Source organism: Pangasianodon hypophthalmus, chromosome 14 (genome assembly GCF_027358585.1).
Source record: "Pangasianodon hypophthalmus isolate fPanHyp1 chromosome 14, fPanHyp1.pri, whole genome shotgun sequence".
In the NCBI taxonomy this organism is placed as follows: domain Eukaryota; kingdom Metazoa; phylum Chordata; class Actinopteri; order Siluriformes; family Pangasiidae; genus Pangasianodon; species Pangasianodon hypophthalmus.
Window position 1 is genome coordinate 13153058 of NC_069723.1, and position 20907 is coordinate 13173964.

General features: G+C 37.6%; 1 protein-coding gene across 3 annotated transcripts; it reads left to right on the forward strand.

Annotated features, from left to right (window-relative positions):
* The first annotated feature begins 1596 nt into the window (after positions 1 to 1596).
* zgc:162698 (Transmembrane protein 87A-like) lies at positions 1597 to 20092 on the forward strand. Of its 3 annotated transcripts, none has more exons than XM_053239784.1 (20): positions 1597 to 1823; positions 2350 to 2422; positions 2573 to 2664; positions 2771 to 2890; positions 3113 to 3163; positions 3278 to 3319; positions 4223 to 4325; positions 4417 to 4478; positions 4623 to 4806; positions 8730 to 8829; positions 9004 to 9097; positions 9369 to 9436; positions 10823 to 10935; positions 11037 to 11095; positions 11851 to 11954; positions 18252 to 18325; positions 18539 to 18600; positions 18797 to 18849; positions 19049 to 19079; positions 19784 to 20092. In XM_053239784.1, exons 1-20 carry the CDS (start codon positions 1686 to 1688, stop codon positions 19823 to 19825), a joined length of 1665 nt encoding a protein of 554 aa, XP_053095759.1. In that variant the 5' UTR covers positions 1597 to 1685; the 3' UTR covers positions 19826 to 20092. The 3 variants fall into 3 exon arrangements, with proteins under 3 accessions (XP_053095759.1, XP_026780481.2, XP_026780480.2); XM_026924680.3 differs by lacking the exon at positions 9369 to 9436 and adding an exon at positions 10285 to 10353 and having other exon boundaries at positions 10827 to 10935; XM_026924679.3 differs by having other exon boundaries at positions 1598 to 1823; positions 9369 to 9440; positions 10827 to 10935.
* Positions 20093 to 20907: the final 815 nt, after the last annotated feature.

Sequence of the window (20907 nt, forward strand, 5' to 3'; positions counted from 1 at the left end):
ATTAAATCCTTTAATCTTGTTTCACTGGGTAGATTCTATGTGGTATTTCGAAAGACACTTATTTCACCTTATAATGAATCACATATCTATGTGTAATTGTCCACACCCTCTTCCACTATATACCATTATTAATGGTGACCAAAAACTGTTGCTGGTGGACACAATTAAAATGCTTTCCTGAGTGAAATACTGCTAGATGTACCTTTGGTATTCTCCACAGAATTTGAACAATCTACTAAATTTACTAGATCATCATATGTACAATTGTGGTGCACAGAAAAGCATCACAGGATGAACAACGCGTTGCACCTTGAGGTGGATGGCAGCAGGCCATGTCAGTCAGCCAAGAACAGAAAGCTGAGGCTGCAGAGGGCACAGGCTCACCAAAACTGGACAACTGAAGACTGGAAAAATGTAGTCTTGAATCTCGATTTCTGCTGAGGCACACAGATGGTAGGGTCAGAATTTGGCACCAACAGCATAAATCCATGGACCCAACCTGCCTTGTGTCAGCAGCCCAGGCTGGTGGAGGTGTGTAGTGATGTGGGGAATAATTTCTTGGCACACTTTGGGCCTGTTAATAACAATCAATCATCGCTTGAATGCCACAGCCTATTTGAGTATTGTTGCTGACCATGTGCAACACTTCATGGCCACAATTTACCCATCTTCCAATGGCGACTTCCTGCATGATAATGCACCATGTCACAAAGCAAAAGTTGTCTCAACCTGGTTTCATGAACATGACAATGAGTTCAATGTTCTACAGTGGCCTTCCCAGTCACCAAATCTGAATCTAGTAGAAAACCTTTGGGATGTGGTAGAACAGGAGATTTGCAGCATGAATGCACACCTGAAAAATCTGCAGGAACTGAAGCCATCACGCCAACATGAACCAGAATCTCAAAGGAAAGTTTCTACCATCTTGTGGAATCCATGCGACGAAGAACTGAAGCTGTTTTGAGAGCAAAGGAAGGTTTAGTATAGTGTTAGTATTATATAGTATCGGTAAAGTGTTCCTAATAAAGTGGTCAGTGAGGGCATGCCATTAAGAGATTTTCATTGTTAAGCAATGACAACTGTCTTGATTCTGTATTCCAACCTCGACTGACCTTGTGAATATCTTTGTTGTTCCAAGTATAATGACAGTGAGGTGAAAGGTTATGATTATAAGGCAACAATGCATGATTTTGTCTACAGATAAAGTGTATTTTAATAGAAAACCAATGCCACCTAGCTGGTTAAACAGGTAATTAGGGAATATATTCCATGTGCTATTAGCAGTATTAATATGGTCAATTATCAATTTAATATTAAAGGTATTATTAAGCTGTTTGAAATATAATACCTCAAGACCCACATGACTCTTTCTTTAAGTAATGAGCTTTGTGTTTTCATACAACGTTATAGAGTACTTTATATGATTCTTTAATAACATGCATATCCAATGACAAGGAAGCATACATGGGTATCGTCTGAGAGAAACATTAACCATATACAGAGTTTTCTTTTCTTTTCTTTCTTTCTTTCTTTCTTTTTTTTTGATATTGGCATATCCTGCAGCACTTCCGCCTCTTACACGCTCAAAGCAAACACGCCCCGCCCCTTATGTGACGTCACACCATGGCGCACTCAGATGGGAAGTAGTAACCCTCGGTGAAGTTGTCACTGAAATCTAACAGAAAATGGCAACTTTAGTGACCCATTGTGCATTCTCACCAAGTCGGAGAAATATTTTGCTTACGTTGGTTTCCATTTTAATATCCATTCCGCCGCTTAATGCCGTATTAGAGCAGGGGAAATGGACTCTCAATGTGGACAGCGTAAGTTGAGAAGCCTTCCTGACTCTGCTAGCCAGAGCTTTGCTACATGTAGCTAAGTAACTAGATAACGTTTTCTTATGAAGTGTTATAGCACGTAATTCAGTGATTCGATGTATGTTTTGAGACATTGGGACAGACCAGCCAAGCACTTTTACACCATTTGTAATATTAAACGATTTCCTGTTGCTAGCAGACTAGGAAGCTAGCCTGCCATTGTGGGTTATTTGGTTAGCAAGCTGTTAACTACTGGTGCTCTTTATTTTAATGCGAAACATGACCTTATGTTGTTTAAGTTTGACACGATAAACAACTCTAGCTACCACCTCTTATAATTTTATTACATTTCTTATATAATAATGCTCGGTTTACGACGTGGTTTGTCTGCAAACTGGTAGCTGAGATGTAGACACTTTTTTGGGGGGGACTTGTTATGTAGCTGGATAAGGAGGTGCTGGTGAATCTTTGCACACCCATATGATCCATATCCCTGGCATGCTAAAGTGCTCTTTCTGCTTTTCACTTCCAGGAAATGATAAAGAAAGAAAACTACTTCTCTTTCTCAAAGACAATGTTTAATAACTCTCTGGTTGAAATCAAATGTAAGTATATAGTTAATATGGTCTCGCCTTACTCCACACATTCTTCCTGTGAACACTCTTACAGGAATTTCTGACCTTTAAAAAAAAAATTAAACCACTATTTACACAGTTAACATTTAAGCTGTTCTTTCATTGAACATGCTGTTTCAGGGCTCAGAGAAGAATGCAGTCCTTCTGTAAACCTGACTATATCGTGGTATCTACGCAGCTGCCGGTGCTTTGAAGAAGCATTTGATCTCGATGTCAGTACACTGTTTTATTTGTCCGTTACAGAATGGTCATTACACTTTTATTAAACTTTTAAAGTCTGTCAGAGTGAATTTGCATCTGTGATTTGTGTCTTGACAGCCTCAAAGGGCGCAAACGCACTTCGGCAGCAACGTAGTGTCTAAGATTGGTGATAGCGGTTACTATATCACTCATGTTTATGAGCCAATTGAGTGCCACCAACACATGTCCAGAAATGTGGTATGCCAGCTTTTATTTTATTATTTTAAGATTTAAATATTACTGCTTTCTAAAATCTCAGCAGCATGACAGCTGAGATTTAATGGATTATTAATGACAAGCATTTTGTTTGTGATAATAACAGATCATTTTGCTAAGGTTACATGATAGTCTGCATACAAGGTGGTCTGTCTTTTTAATCATTTGACTCATTTAGCGTTCCTTTATGTGTACTTATTACAGTTGGCAGTGTCAGTACTCGATAAGCCGACACTTATGAAAACTCCACAACTGGTGAGATATATAATGTTAAATAACTAAATAGTTGTTTTATCTGATGACAAAAAAAATGGACCTTAGTCAACCTTATTCAAACGGGCTACTGAATGAATACTGTCTTTGCTTTAGGAAGCACCCAATACACCAGAAAGGAGGAGGAGAGACACAGAGGTAAAGGAGCTGAAAGATAGCACAGCATATTAACAAATTGAAAATTGCTGGTAATAAAGATTTTACTCCAGTCAGACCCCAGTTTTTAAATGTAAAAAGTCTGAATGTATCAAGAGGGCATAAGCATCTATAGTTATCTATAATTATAAAAGTTATTATAATGTATTTTATATTCAGGGATTGGCATATGGCAAAAATACTTTTTCATGATATTTGGAGTCAGATTTGGAGGTGTTGTGGAAGAACTGAAAATATTTGCTTTATTCTCAGAATGGTGTATTGCAACATAATTTATCTCTTAATTGTAATTTTTAGCTGATTTCAATTAATTTCTAGATTCCCCAATCATCTCTTTCTAACGAAATATATATGGTCAGTAAGGACAATATTTCTTTTCAGTTAGTTTATGATCAAATCATGGTGTTGTTACTTAGACACTCCCATTAAAATGCAGTGTAATTACTACTTTGATATAATTAGTACATTTGTACACTGTTGTGCAGTAACCGTGGTGTATACAGTATGTTATTGGTGTTTGTCTTCCCTTTGTAATTTTTACAGTCTAACAGTCAAACCAATTTAATGTGCACTGTTGAATTGCTATGTTTTGATGAATTACGTTACAGGACTTTTATATGCTTATACTCCAAAGTTACAAAAATACAGAAAATACAATTACATTATTAGTCAGAATTATGTGTATGACATTAATTCTTCAGTGAAAATGTCATATTTGTGACAGACCTAATTATGTTGTCATAAATATGTTTTGGAAAACGAAGACAAGTTTCAGTCAGTTGTCAAAGATCAGGTGAGTTAGTTTAGCACAGGTCCAGAGCTTTAGCTGTAGCCTTTAATTAGGACTTTCTTGTTATTTAACCCATTTTTCTGTTGTTGTGCCAGAGCCCTACACACGACACAGTGGCACAGACATGGGAGGACAGCCCTTACATGTTCATTATCCACATTGCAAATCCAGGCACAGAGACAAAATGGAGCATTAAGTGTAAGACACACAAAGGATAACCCAGGGATTATAGCACAGAGTTACATGAGTTTGGTTAGACTTTTCCTGAGTACATTTACTCTGTCCACAGTGGAAGTCAGCATGCGGGGGCCTCATCAGTATATCTCAGCCTCGGAGTGGCCTCTGATGATTGTAAGTCTAGAAAATCATTCTTTTACATGGCCGTTGTTTTCTTCTTTGAAATTTGTTGCACATTTTGCGTGCACTTCTGAAATGTAGTTTGTTCACCCTCATTGTATTATAACATCCATGTATTTTATTGGAATCTTCCCTCAGTTCTACATGGTGATGTGTATCATTTACGTGCTGTTGGGCGTGCTATGGCTTGCGCTCTCCGCCTGCTACTGGAGAGACCTGTTGCGGATCCAGTTCTGGATAGGAGGCGTTATTTTCCTGGGCATGCTAGAGAAGGCCGTTTACTATGCAGAGTTTCAGAGCATCCGCTATGATGGCCTTTCAGGTAACAGCCTTTCGACTACATTTTTTTCTGATGAAAACCATTAGAAAGCTGCAAGTCTTTATTTCTTTCAGACTATGTTCTTCTGTCATCCAAAAATGACCAAACTTCAGATTAGTGAAAAGCCAAAAAAAACAAAAAAAACAAAACAACAACAAAAAAAAAAAAAAACACTTCATATCAATGTTTGCTAACTAAAGCATTGAAATATTAGCTATATTATATTGTTAATGGGTCATTCCATGTCAATTCACCCAAATTCCAAAAAGTTGCAAAAATGTCTTCAAATTACTTCAAACTTATTCTAGGCTAAGAATAACAAAGAATTATGAAGTAATACCGATCAGATAGTACTTCACAAATTTTTTGTTTTTTTGTAGAAATTAAGCTTTTTTGACTATTTGTTGGCTTTTATTTCAATGTTCCATCAAAACTGTACTCTTGTAAAATTGATCAGAGCTGAGGTACTTCTCAAAGATCTCAAAGCTGTATCTGTCTTATTCTTGGAAATGTGGGCCTTTCAAAATGGCTGAAAATGCAATATTCGCATAAAAAAAGTAATTATGAAAGGTCACTAAAAGTTTAGTTTTGTAAATACAGACTTATAGTAGTTCACTTTGAGGTCAGTGGTTTTATGGATACTAAACAATGCTTCTACTCTTAGTTATAAGGTTTCAGATTTCAGAGAAAATCATCAGTTGTACGTAAAATCCAGTTGACAAGCAGTTAGGGGCCTGAATTTATGCATGCGTAAACTATTATCCTAGTATTTTATGTCCCCCATATTTCATTTGCCAACATGGTTAGCATCATTAGGAAAAAAATCCAGGATTGTGCATATGTGAAACGGCAAAGTTTATTCACAAATGTACATGTAATGTTAACAAAATCTAACAAAAAAGCACTAGAGAGACTTTAGCGCAGAGGAGCAAGTGACCTCTTGAACATAATTTCATTTCAGGTTTTACAGCTTTTTTGTTCTTTTTGCCAAGAGGTTGAAACAACAAAAAGTCTAGTTTTTTTGTGTTTGTTGAAAGTATCACAGAATTTTCTCTCATACTCTTTAAAGCGTTCGAGATAAACCATTCTATGATGAATGCAAATATAATCTTCAGCACCAAGTCCATGTAAACCTGTTCTTCTTTTGATGAGCTTTACATTATTTGGTGCCAAATTGTTTAGTTGTTCCAACCTTGACGGGCATGACTTAATTTATCTGCCTCAGAATTTAAGAGGACACCAACAGAGCATGGAAAAAATGGATGGCACGAAGGCTAATGCACTAGATATACACACCGACACACACAGGCACAAAAGAGTGGCAAATCCCAATCCCTTGGGAGATCAGCTGTATAATTAAACAATACTTTTAAGTAGCAGAAGATTTTTACTGGTAACTGGTCTATGGAGCATTCTAGGAACTTAGGGAAATTCCCATTGCTTCCACATTGAAGATATCAGCAATATTTTAGATATATCGGTTGGTGCATGGCAATTGGGGTGCTAATAATACTAGAATCATTGATTATACATGCTAGAATTCATATCTCTAGCATCTTGTGGACACTGAATTTTGACACTTTTTTCAAATTATAAATTTCTGTCAATTTTACCAATTTCAGCAAAATTGACTTGTGTTTATAACAAAATCGTGAGTTTATTTGTGATTAAAACTAGTCGTTTTGCCCCACACATAGCACAATATAAGATACAAGAGAGAAAACAGAGGTATATAGTGTAGAGAATTTTCTATAATTCTTCAAAATGCTAGTAGGGAGTAGTAAAATCAATTATTTTCTTACCATCGAAATCTTATAACTAAGAGTAGAGGCAAAATCTGGTGTCCACAATGATTGTAGTGTTTGTGAGAACCAACTTCTGCAATAATGCAGCAAGTTTCAAAACTCTGTCTGCAATAGTGATCTTTCTATGAACATTTGAAAAGTGCTTCAGAATGACATGTCGGAAGAAAGCGCAATTTGTGCAAAAAAAAAAATAACATTATTATTTTCTATGTATCGCATTTAAAAATTGATGGTCAGATCACTACAATATTTGAGATTTGTCTGTCCTTTGCAACAAACTTTATTTACTAAAATCTTTAGCAAATTCTGAGGTCATGGAGCAACCACCTCTGGTTGAGTTGATATGGAATGACCCTAATAAGTGTCCATGCTGTAGCTCAGTAGTTAACCGCTTGCCAACATATTTATTCAGTTCACGTTTGTATCATCCTTGGAAGTAGACTGAAATGCACCTGGCTTTCCTGGCTTAAAAATCAATCATAGTAATTAGTAAATCACAATTGACTACTTAAAAAAAAAACAACGACAAAAACAAACAGAAAAAAAAACCCACAGCTAAAATGAGCTAATGATATGTACTCTGCAATGCCAGGTGATTCAAATTACTAAGTGCTAACTACATAGTTTGCATGCCTGCTTGCTCACCAGTTTGCTAGATTAAAGGAAGGAACAAGGAACAAAATTATTTATTTGTCACATGCATATTACATACATGTGATGTAATGTAGTGAAATGTTTTTCCTTAGTGCCTCGTCTCATAGTGCAACAATAACGCATAAAAAAACAGAATATAGTAAAATAAAATCTAGTAGACTATATGTAAAAAATGCATAAATGAATATGAATAGAATATGTTTAAAAAAAATAAGAATAGAATAGAATAGAATAGAATATGTTTAAAAAAAAATAAGATATACAGTCAGGTCCATAAATATTGGGACAGTGACACAGTTTTGGTAATTTTGCCTCTGTACACCACCACAGTGGATTTGAAATGAAGCAGTCAAGATGTGACGGAAGCGTAGACTTTCAGCTTTAATTCAAGGGGTTTAACAAAAATATTGCATTAACCGTTTAGGAATTACAGCCATTTTTTACAGAGTTCCTCCATTTTCACAGGCTCAAAAGTAATGGGACAATTGACTAATAAGCAGTTTCATGGCCAGCTGTGGCCTGTTTCCTCCTGAAAATCTGAAGGCAGAAAGACCCACAAACAAGCAGCAACTGAAGATGGCTGCAGTAAAGACCTGGCAAATCATCTCAAGGGAGGAAACTCAGCATTTGGTGATGTCCATGGGGTCCAGACTTCAGGTAGTCATTGACTGCAAAGGATTTACCTCCAAGTAATAAAAATAATCCTAATATTTATGATTATATTAGTTTGTCCCATTACTTTTGAGCCTGTGAAAATGGAGGAACTCTGTAAAAAAATGGCTGTAATTCCTAAACGGTTAATGTAGTATTTTTGTTAAACCCCTTGAATTAAAGCTGAAAGTCTACGCTTCCATCAAATCCACTGTGGTGGTGTACAGAGGCAAAATTACCAAAACTGTGTCACTGTCCCAATATTTATGGACCTGACTGTACATATGTAGTGTGCAAGAAATTGTCTTAGTGCACCCGTTCCTGTATAGAAATAGTTGCTGAGCTGAGCATCTACACTGATGTTCATGGCACATCAGCAGTTGGCCAGCATTCACTAATTGATTACTTTTCTGAACAAGTTCAAAACTAAATTCATGAGTATGTGATAGTATGTAGGGTAGTAATAGCAAAAAACCTGTCTTAGAGTTAACAGGACAGTTAACTCTGCCAGTCCTATCATTTGAAGATACTGATGCTTAATAAGGACAAGGTAATATGTAGTGTGTACGTTAATGCACCCTGATGCATTCCCAAAATGCATCAAATTCCCAAAGGATTGCTAAGTCACCAGTATTGGCCTGAATTGCTCTGAATCAGAATTATGAAACGTGGGTTTCCCAAATTATAGATTTTTCACTACGCATATCATCTATTGCTAAATTACAGTAACTCATAATTTGACAAAAATTCCCATCCTGGTTCACTGAGCTGTAGATCCTGGCCAGTGAAAGTGCTAGTATTTATTTTGTTTTGTAGTCCAGGGTGCGGTGGTGTTTGCTGAGGTATTATCTGCCGTGAAGAGAACTCTGGCTCGAGTGCTTGTCATAATTGCCAGCCTGGGTTATGGTATTGTCAAGTAAGTGATTTAATCTGTTCACTATAGAGACCTTATTTTACCAGCCTTTTAGAGAAGCTTTTTAACTGTTTTGAGTAGATCTCTGATCAATTGGGAACATGTTCATTCATAAGTTTCAGTGTAAGTGAGCTTATCACAGAATGTCCCTTATTTAGTGATATTTTGTTTTCGCAGACCAAGGCTTGGAGCATTGCTGCACAGGGTGGTGGGAGTAGGACTGCTCTATCTCGGCTTCTCCGTTGTCGAGGGGGTTCTCAGGGTCAACTCGGTAAGGAGTGTCTCAATCAAGTGGCTTACAATATTTATATTTCAGAATTCCCCTAGTAGATAAGTCACGTACTACTCTAATCATATATCATTTGCAACTGTAAATGTGATCAGCAGTCCACTTCCTATTTTCAGCACAGCAAGGAAGTGTAAGTTCTGCGCAATCTCTTAAAAGATTTTTCATCCTGATCTCTGCTCAAATTCAACAATTTAAGGCTACTAATGTGGTGCTGCTGTTCAAGTTGCTGAAAGCAAACCTGTCTTTCTCACAGGAGCAAGGGAGCTCCAGCAGAATACTGTGTGACATTGTTCTGGCTGTCACTGACTCTTGCATAGTGTGGTGGATATCCTTTGTCTTAGCCGTCCATTGAATCCATTTGATGTAAGATATATATATATATATATGTATAGAGCCACTGAGCAGTTGCACTAGGATCACGAGGTATACTGTATTCATTTCATGTTTAGGAAGACTTAGCTGCTTTTTTTATTACACAATGATCAAAAGCTCTTATGACACTCACTATTATTTAACAGGAATAGAATAATGTCAGCGCGATTAGCATCCGGTTTGGCTGAGCGATATGTCAATATAACACCAACATCATGATAAAATATGTTACAGTACGCTTTTCTGAGCTATTGTGGATATCTTTTGTAATTTTTTAGTAATTACAAACTGACTGGAAGTGGCCGATATGATATTGTGTGCAGCAGCATCAAACTGTTGTACAATTTACAATCTCAGTAACATATGTAATATTTACTTCTGAAAAGTAGTAAGTGCATTAATAATGTGAAACAGTCAATATTTCTCTTAAATACAAATATTATGTAGCTTTGTAATTTTTAAAAAACACTTTAAATTCATTATTTGATGGTATAGAAGATAGAAATGCATTCCAAAATCTGAAAAATTAAAAGATTTGGGGAAAAATAGCACAGATTCCATAGGACCCTCTATCCCTATTGTGAGCTGCGTCTGTTTTGTTGGCACCTAACTTTTTACAGCAGTTTAACTTTTCCTTTAAGCTTACTTTGCAAACTGCACACTGCTTGCCAGTTGGCTTGGTCTGAACTGAGTGTTTGTGTACACAACCTTCTGGTGGTGGTGTCATGGAGCTGCCCCTCCTCTTTTTCCTCTTTCTCTGTCTTCCTCTCTGTCCTTCCTTTCTATTATCCTGCCAGGCTGAAGATGACCTAGTATTGCTGGCTGCCATTCCACTGGCTGTGCTCGACTCTACCCTCTGCTGGTGGATATCCTGTATTGCACTGTCTGTGTTTCTCTCCATTTCCCCCCTCGAGCTTTCTCCCTCTCTTAATGGCTATGCAATGCTGCTTCTGTATGTGAGTTTCTAAATGTTCCTTTCTGTTCTTTTGTTTTTTGCTCCATTTTGCGATCGTCCTCTATTTTTCAAACCCAAGCTTACAGTAAATGCATAAAAAGAGTTTTAGGTACTTTGCTTTTGTGATGGGTTTATTCCAGAATCAGAAATTAAACAGCGTGGGTTATAAAATACATCTTATCTCATCTTATATCTTAGCTGCACATTAGGTTTACTTTGAGGCTTTTCACAGCTCCAATACATACTGTCCACTGCAAAGCGCTGCTACGAAAAGATTGTAGCATTAGTCATTTATGAATGTTTTTGTACTCAGTTAGCATTATGTATGAAATGTGATTTAGTTTAACTGTAAGCTAATGATTTTTGTCCTTGACACTGAGTTACATATTCGTAAGCTTGGCACAGACCATGAAACTTTTGCGGCTTAGGAGAAATGTGGTTAAGCTCTCCCTTTACCGTCATTTCACCAACACCCTCATCTTTGCAGTCATAGGTGAGATCCTTTGAAACATTATGGTTTTACTTGGTTACTTGGTACCTGATTAGAAATACCTGATTAGAACATTTCTTTTTTTCCCCTTTTTTACGTTACAGCTTCAGTCATTTTCATCGTATGGACAACAAAGACCTTCAAGTTATCAAAATGCCAGTCTGTGAGTGCAATTTAATTATTTTTTAATTTTTTTTCCTTTAGGGAAGGGTAATATCTAGACATGCTATTATCAGCAGAATTACTTTGCAGTACACTTATTCTAGGGATATTCATTATGTCTAACTGGTTGCATGTTTCAAGATTAGACCGTTCATAGAGAGCATGTTCATACCAGCCAGTGGTGTTGCACTGTTACATTAAAACTGCACAGCAACAAGTAGCTGACTGGATGGTAACCTCATCGTGCTATTATCATTTTTAGCCTGTTGAATTTTTATTCCCTTTTTTCTTTCTTATCTATTTTATTTTGTTCTTTTCATTTTTGTTTTATTTAGTTTTTTTTTTTTCCCAGAAACAATGTTAAATGTGACACAACTATTGTCCTGTACTGCATTGTCTTAGTTCTCTTGGCCTTTGTTTTATTTATATTTATATTTATATATATATATATATATATATATATATATATATATATATATATATATATATATATTTATACATATATATATATATATATATATATATATATATATATATATTTTTTTATATATAAATATATATATATATTTTTTTTCTTACAAAAATTATATTGTAATATATCTCTGTGTATCATGATCTATTAATGCCATGTTGCTTATGCTAAATGTTTATGCATCATGTTGTATATGCATTTGGGTTAAAAAAAAAAAAAAAAAAAGCTTTTTTTGGACTATTCTCTAATCATAAATGCTACTTGGTACTGCACGTCTCCTGCAGGACTGGAGGGAGATGTGGATAGATGATGCATTCTGGCGTTTTCTCTTCTCTACTATCTTGCTTGTCATCATGTTCCTGTGGAGGCCATCTGCCAATAATCAGAGGTGAAGCACCAGTCGTCAGTTAACTTTTGCAAATAACATGATTAATGGTTGTCTAACAATTTTATCACAGATTCTAAAAGCAAGCTTTTTGTAGCTTTTTTTCCTATATGACTGGTATGTGTGAAAACTCAATCAAATGTCTGCATGATGTGTTATGTGTTATGGTCAGATCTTGGTTATCCGATCACAGGGTTACGAAATTTGCTCTATCCAGTTTAGAATTTTGCAATTTTTGTGTCAGAATATTTTAAATTACTTTCAGGAGAAAAATGATAAACTTTAGTTTTCACACTGTAAAATGTGCTACTTCACCAAGCCATTACACATACATTATCTGATGAGAATGTGGTCAGATGTTACATCACTTCCTTTTGTAGACCATTTTTATGGTCACTTAAGGGAACAAAGGGCACTAATTTTAAGATAAATTAGCTTAATGTACAACTGTTAAATTTAACTAGGGTTGTGTGTCTGACTTGTACAATATTATGAAAATGACAGTAAATGAGATTTGTCATCACCCAAGCCCTTATTTAATTTGTATGATTAAAATGATATGACTCTAGGTATTTTTAACACGCCTTTGTAATATGCAGTAGCTAATATATCAGTAGTTAGTAACAGGAGTAAGTAGGCTAGTTAGTCAGCTCCTTAGTTTAAATTGTTTAAAATGAATGACGTGCTTATTTTAAATCTAGGTTTGCCTGGGCTTTAGTCTTAACCCTCCTATTATCTTTGGGGTCAATTTGACCCCATTCAATGTTTAACGTCTCTAAATACATGATTGACGTCATTTTTTTTGCTTCTTATTTAATGACTTTTCCTAATTTAATGGGCACAACGGGGAAAACATAAAATTAACATGATATGTTTTCAGTGTCCTGTACACATTGTGTAGCATCAGTGATCCTTGGGGTCAATTTGACCCCAGGCTGTTTTAGCTGTATAAAACATATAAGAAATATCAAAATTTTACACACATTTGTTTTAGATGATATTGAGGGTCACTATAACATACAATTTTATAATCTTCAAAAAACTTTCCTCTGCTTTAGGGCCCTAATCTAACATAACCATACCTGTAGTATTGCGAGAACCACTTATAGTTCACATGACAATGGGAAGGGGTAAACACAGTTCTCATGTGGACATGGATAGTTCACCCAACATAGGGGAGGAGCAAACATATAAACTTAAAAGGCTTACACAAAAGCCTTCTCTAAAATTTCTCTTGGTGCTCTCTGGGCTCTCTTTTTATGGAAAAAAAATGATTATTGAAAAATGAATTGAAAATGACCTTTTAGCAAAGGTTTTCTGTCAATGACGTTTTGTAACAGTTCTCTGACAGTGAAAGGGACATAGAAAAGAATGTGTCTGAGACAGAGGATAATGTTCAGGAGGACCCTGATTATGAGGCATCCTCCTCTGATGAGAATGATACTCTTAGTGTTGACCCTCCTGTTGTCTCTCAACCACCAGCAGACACATTACCTTCTAAAAATGCAAAGCTATTGCGGTCCCTCTCCCCACTTGAACGGCAGGGTAGACTTAGTGCTGCTAATGTCATCAAAATGGTCCCAGCCCCACCAGATACGCTGAGGGTGGTATTACACATGGCTGAAGGACTGAATGGTCATAACATTACATGTGATATTTTTTTCACATCGTACACATTTACATTTATGGCATTTGGCAGACGCCCTTATCCAGAGCGACTTACAATAGTGCTTTGAAGTCTATCAAAAATACATTCTGATATTGGCTCGGTAGGTCACAAACTAGGAATACCATCAGTCCAAAACTCTGTTGGGGAGGGTTTTTTTTTTTGTTTGTTTTTTTTGTTTTTGTGAAAGTGCTAATTTAAGTATTTTATGAAGAGGTAAGTCTTTAGCCGTCGTTTGAAGACTGCCAGTGACTCAGCTGTTCGGACATCTAGGGGAAGTTCATTCCACCACCTTGGTGCCAGAACAGAGAGGAGTCTCGATGCATGCCTTCCTTGTACCCTGAGAGATGGAGGGACCAGTCGAGCAGTGCTAGAGGATCGGAGGGAGCGTGGTGGCGCTCGAGGTGTGATAAGTGCTTTGAGATAAGTGGGTGCTGGTCTGTTTTTGGCTTTGTAGGCGAGCATCAGTGTTTTAAATCTGATGCGGGCAGCTACAGGAAGCCAGTGGAGGGAGCGCAGCAATGGGGTGGTGTGGGAAAATTTAGGAAGGTTGAAAACCAGTCGTGCAGCTGCATTCTGGATCAGTTGCAGAGGATGAATGGCGCTCAGAGGCAGACCTGCCAGGAGTGAGTTGCAGTAGTCCAGTCTCGAAATGACAAGGGACTGAACAAGCACCTGTGTGGCCTGTGAGGAAAGAAATGGACGAATTCTTCTGATGTTATAAAGGTGGGGATGTGATGGGGATGAATCACATGGGATGAACAGCAGTTCAGTTTTGGTGGGATTAAGTTTCAGCTGGTGAGTTGTCATCCATGATGAGATGTCAGCCAGACAAGCTGATATCCGAGCAGAAACATGAGAGTCTGAGGGAGGGAAGGAGAGGATGAGTTGAGTGTCATCTGCATAGCATTGGTATGAAAACCCATGTGAGGATATGACCGCACCAAGAGATCGATCTTCCAGGTAGGAAGCAAACCATTGCCATGCTGCACCACGAATTCCAAGACTCATGAGGGTGGATAGGAGAGTCTTGTGGTTCACCGTGTCAAACGCTGCTGAAAGGTCAAGGAGGATGAGAACTGAAGACAGTTTGGCCGATCTAGCGGCATGTAGCTTCTCAGTGACGGCCAAAAGGGCAGTCTCTGTGGAGTGTGCCGGTTTAAAGCCAGACTGATTGGGATCTTGGAGGTTGTTCTGTGAGAGATAGCAAGACAGCTGATTATAGACAGTCCGTTCAAGGGTTTTAGAAAGAAAAGAGAGAAGGGATACCGGTCGGTAGTTGCTGATGACAGAGGGATCTAGAGTGGGTTTCTTCAGGATGGGAATAACTCTTGCTCTCTTGAATGAAGTTGGTACATGACCAGATGTTATGGAGCCATTGATGATAGTGGTGATGAAGGGGAGGAGGTCTTGAGAGATGGTCTGGAGCATTGTCGAAGGGATTGGATCCAATGGGCAGGTGGTAGGATTGCAGGATAAGATGATTTGCAGGATCTCTTCTATTTTTATTTTAGAAAACTGTGTCAGCGAATGAGAAGGAGAATCCTCAGTGTGTAGTGTAGGAGCAGGAGTAGAAGTGAATGTCTGACAGATTTTTCCAATCTTCTCATCATAAAAAGTGGCAAAGTCTTCAGCAGTCAGAGAGGATGGAGCAGGAGGAGCCGGAGGGTTGAGCAGTGAAGAAAAGATGTTGTGGAGCTTGCGAGGATCTTGTGCAGAGGATTCCAGCTTCTCTTTGTAGAAGGCAGTCTTAGCAGAAGTCACTTCAGATGAAAATTTGGACAGGAGAGCACGATAGGAGACCAGATCTGTGTCGAGTTGCGATTTCTTCCACTTCCTCTCTGCTGTTCTTAATTCTCTCCAATTACTGCGCAGCACATCCGATAGCCAAGGAGCAGGGCTGGAAATCTTCCTGGGTTTAGAGGTTAGAGGACAGAGGAGGTCCAAGGATGAGGAAAGTGAGGAGAGGAAAGTGTCAGTGGCAAGCTCTAATGGTAGGGAGGAAAAGGAGTCAGGGACAGGAAGGGATGATAGAGTGCAGGAAGCTAAGGAGGAAGGGGAGATAGAGTGAAGGTTTTTACGAGTGGGAGAGAAATATAGATGGCTGATGGTTTTAGGCAGGACAGGGAGGGTGATGGTGAAGGATACCAAGAGATGGTCAGAGATATGGAGAGGGGTAGCATAGATGTCTGAAGTAGGAAAGGGACGACTGAAGACAAGGTCCAGGGTGTTACCTCCTTTATGTGTAGGAGGACAGCTGTTGAAAGTTAAGGAAAAGGAATGGAGAAGAGGGAGAAGGCAAGAGGACTGGAGCTTGTCAGCAGGGAGGTTGAAGTCTCCAAGGACAGTAAGAGGGGTGTGAGTAGAGAAAAGACTGAGAAGCATGTCCATTTCTTCAAGAAAGACCCCGAGGGGACCAGGAGGTCGGTAGATGACAACGATGAGAAGGTTGACTGGAGACGTAACTGTAACTACATGGAATTCAAAGGATGAGATGTTGAGATGAGAAAGGGAGACTGGTGTGAAGCACCATCTCCGAGACAACAGCAAACCTGTACCACCACCCCTGCCAGCTTCTCGTGGAGTGTGCGAGAAAGCATAAGCAGAGGATAAGGCAGCCGGTGTAGCTGAGTTCTGTGGAGAGATCCAGGTCTCAGTTAGTGCCAAAAAGTCAAAAGAGTAATGGGAAGCGAAAGCTGAGATGAAATCAGCTTTCTTTACAGCAGATTGGCAGTTCCAGAGCCCACCTACCACCACTGTTTGAGATTGAGACAACAGAGGAGGGTAGATGAGGTTACTGGTACTGCGGCCTCTGGCTTGTGCATGAAAGCTTCTGGGTCTGTGAGAGGCAACAACAGAGATTGGTTTGAGGCACATGTCTGTGGCTTAGTGAAGATAAAAATAAAGATTGAGGGGGAATGTGTAGTACTTAACTAAACAAAACATACACCATTAGAGTTGATAAATTTAGAAAGTGTGTGTCTAACTGTTGCAAATTATGTTACTGACCGGAATACCTTCAATATATCTTAGTAGGCCCTGCCCACAATTCACACCTTAAGGAAAACTGAAACTACTCTTGATTAGTCACCTGAGAGAACTAATTAGCATAGACTAAAAGACACTTCCAAACACCACAACAGATTCAACAATACAACAGAATCAACAATACAACAATTCTAGTGGCAAGAATCTAGATCCAACGGAGTCAAGTAGATAGTACACAAAGTCAGAGACTTACCTTACCAGTAGAGAATAAATTCAAGATAGAACTTAAAGCACACTGAATATTGAGCTAGATACACCTTCAATATATCTTAGTAGGCCCTGCCCACAATTCACACCTTAAGGAAGACTGAAACTACTGTTGATTAGTCACCTGAGAGAACTAATTAGCATAGACTAACAGACACTTCCAAACACCACAACAGAATCAACAATACAACAGAATCAACAATACAACAATTCTAGTGGCAAGAATCTAGATCCAACTGAGTCAAGTAGATAGTACACAAAGTCAGAGACTTACCTTACCAGTAGAGAATAAATTCAAGATAGAACTTAAAGTACACCCTGGGTGAGGGACCGCTGAAAAGGGAGGTTACCATGTAGGGGAGAATGAGAAAAAACAATGAAGAACAAGAAGGTAACATCTACAATGTTTTGCCTTCACTGACGGAGCCACTGTCATCCCCTATTGCCCCAAGAAAGGGGAAAAATGTCCTGCTGATGAGCACCATGAACAAAATGCTGTCCTGAGCACTAGAGAAGACAGGAAATCATAAATGGTCTTGGACTACCCCTTCTGTTTTACAAATACAATCGTTCTAAATGTTTGAAATTGTGTTTGTTTTTCCTGGGGTCAATTTGACCCTGAACATAATACATGTTACTATCCTTGATAACAGAAAATGTTCTTCTTTCCAAATGTTATAAATAACAAAAATCTGTACTTAGAAATAATATAAAGCCTTTAAAAAACCAAAAAGATCTTTCTTTCCAATTGTAGGTCAATTAGTGAGATTTTATGGTGATTTGCGTATTTTTCCATAGTCGCGCAATCGGTATTCTGGATGTATCAAGTGGGGGGAGGGGGGTGGGTGGGTGAGGGTCTATATTTTATTTAAAGGGCTATTTAGGTAGTCAACAAATAAACATAAAGTACTTGACACACAAACTTGGGTAAAAATCATATTCTGGAGGTTTAAATTGCTGTTGTCAAATTGACCCCAAGGATAAAAGATGTTAATAATTTTGAGGATAATAGGAGGGTTAAAACCATCTAGGCTCATTCATACCTGGATAAACTTTACACAAACGTCCATATCTGAATAGTCATAACTGGATGCTCATAATCCAAGTAGGGGTGCATTTTGCCAAGCTTATAAACAGGGTAGCTGACTCCTGTGTACTTTATATACCATCGGTTTATTTAAATCTTAAATTCAGAAAGCAATCTGTTTGGGTATTTGATGTTTCTCTTACATGAGTAGAATAAAGGTTCAGCCTTGAGCTTTACTCCTATGAAAGGTTTTTGAAGATCAAGACATTGATGTTTAAAAGAGTATGTGGGCCTTGTGATGACAAAGAGGGCAAGATATTGAGTTATGAATTATGTTCTTTTATTTCCTCAGGTATGCTTTTAGCCCACTGGTGGATGAGGTTAGTGATGAGGAGGAGGCAGAGCAACTAGTGAACGAAGCCTTTGGTAAGAATCAAAACATGTACCTAGCTTTTCTTGTAACATAATACAAACCTTCAGTATCATATTCAAACCTGTCCTTGTACATTATTGGCCTTGTAGGTGCATTTCAGAAGTGTACTGGATTCTTTAGTGGATTTGCCACTGAAAGCAGTGTGTCTTTCCTTTTTTCTTTTTTAATTGTTGTCATACATTTTAAACCAATTTTTTAATTCACAGAGGGTGTGAAAATGAGAGGTATTAAATCAGAGACCAATGGAAGTGTGAAGCCTAGTAAAGTGGTAAGAGCCTTTTCTTTTGTAACACCCCCCCCCCCCCCCCCCCCCCCCAAAAAAAACAACAAAAAAAAAACAAACACACATCTGATCTTGCATATCTCATTACACATGGGCTATGTTACTTTGAATTTGAACATTATGGGCCTTGACCAATGAATGAATAAATTAATAATAATAAAAATAAATGTGGTTTCCTCAGGATGAAGATCTGAAATGGGTTGAGGAAAACATCCCCTCTTCAATGGCTGATGTGTAAGTCTTATGAACACCATAGATGATGTGATCATGGACATGCACATTTAATAGACGTTAAATGTATTCAGTGTGCCTTGATTCATACAATAACATATGTGAAAGTAATAATGCATTTCTTTTTATAGATTTAAAATCACATAGTTTCAAGTTATTGACATCAAAAATTCGTCTTGTGTCCATTTTCTTTGTCATATAGTGCACTGCCTCCTCTGTTGGACTCAGATGAGGTATGTTACTTAATCGTCTGTGGGGCTTTATATATACTTGACACATGGAAGAATGCATTTTAAAAAAAAGAGCCTAAATATTCACAAGCAGGTCAATGAGAACAGCAGCACACTTTGGCTCACATAGATGAGTGGTATTCAGCTGATACGGGAAATTTTATGTAAATGTTTATCTGTAATTTATTTTCAAGAAAATATATAATTAGACTGATTATTGCATGAACTGCACAGGATTGGCAGTAGTGCATTAAATCTTGTGAAGTACCATGTAAACTGTGTAATACCAGGTGAGGCCAGAAGTGGGCAAACTCTGCATTCCTAATGCAGAGCATAAAGAGATCAGCCAGCCACGTCACATCACTTAACCTTGCTCTCTCCCTCTTGGTTATTTTCTTTCTGCTGAGAACAATGAGAGCACAGAAGCTTTGGTGCTTTTGTCTGACTAATAACAGCTTTCTTAAGCTTGTCTTGGAGATACTCATTTGCTATTACATTCTCTAAAATCCTGCCTGTCAGAAGAGGATAACGCACATTGCGCATTGCTAATAAACACTATTCTGGGGGGGAAACAGTGTATTTATGCAATAGTATATGTAATATAGTCTGTATTATCCCTTAGATGATGTCCAATCATATACTGTTTAAATTTTTTTTGCTTTTTAAAGGAAGTTGTAATGATGTCCTTATGCCCTTCTTTTTTGCAGGAAATCATGACCACAAAATTTGAGATGTCAAAAATGGAATAGAAGTATGCCGTGTGTATGTATTGTAAATATTGAGTGTCTGTGACTGTAAACGCTTATTTTATCTTGAATTATAAGTGATGTATGTAAATATGTGGGATGTGAATAATGAAGGTTCCAAACTGATAGTTATTATTTTGCCTGTATTGCCTGTTTGTATTTATATTTTCATTGAAAAGGTGTTGGCTTCTTAAACCCAAACTGTAATCATATTTGACATTTGTTTACATATCTGAAATACAAAATGTGATTAAAACCCACTACTTTATACTTCTTAAGATGTGTATCTTTTCCACACGAAGTACTACCTTGAACATACAGAGCACATGAAACAAAATGTCTCTGCTTACTGTATGTTCAGTTAACATGGCCATTAGTGTCATCTGTCTGAACACTTACTGATCGAACAGACTGCTTTTCAAGAGAATTTTATCTGAAGTGAGTTTAATGTTCCATGAATTATAGCTAACACACACTTTGCTCCGGGGTATCTGAGAATAACAGCAGTAGATAAGTTAGGTTTTCATTCAGTGATGCAAACTGCAAAGGTCTGAGTTTGTCACCATCACAAATTATTATGATGATTACTTTTTGTTCAAAAACTGCATTACATGAGTATTGACAAATTACACTGATTCAGCTGACTTGAGAGTTTTGCTTTTTTGTTTGATATACTGGTGCAGGTTTTTTTTTTTTAAATTAATAATTTTTTTTTATACCTGTGCATATACATTTGTATTTTAAATCTGTTACAAGTAAGTAGGTCAAAATATACACCTTCAGGGGCCCTGAGTGTTGATGTAACAAAGCATCAGCAGATAAATTCAAGTTCATTGTTTAGCTGTCAATATATATTGATTTCTAAGGCTCTTCACACATTAGGCATCAGTCTGTTGTTTGCCGGTATGCAGTGGTTAAGTGCTTGTGCTGTTGTTTTTATGGTTATCTTTCCCGTTATAACGAGTAGTCATTATTTATGACTCCTTTTCATTCAGGCTGGTTCTTATTTATGATCCTTTGTAAGTTAAATTTTTTTTTTTTGCCAAAGGTGGACACCTGACCATCACAGCTATATATGGGCCTTC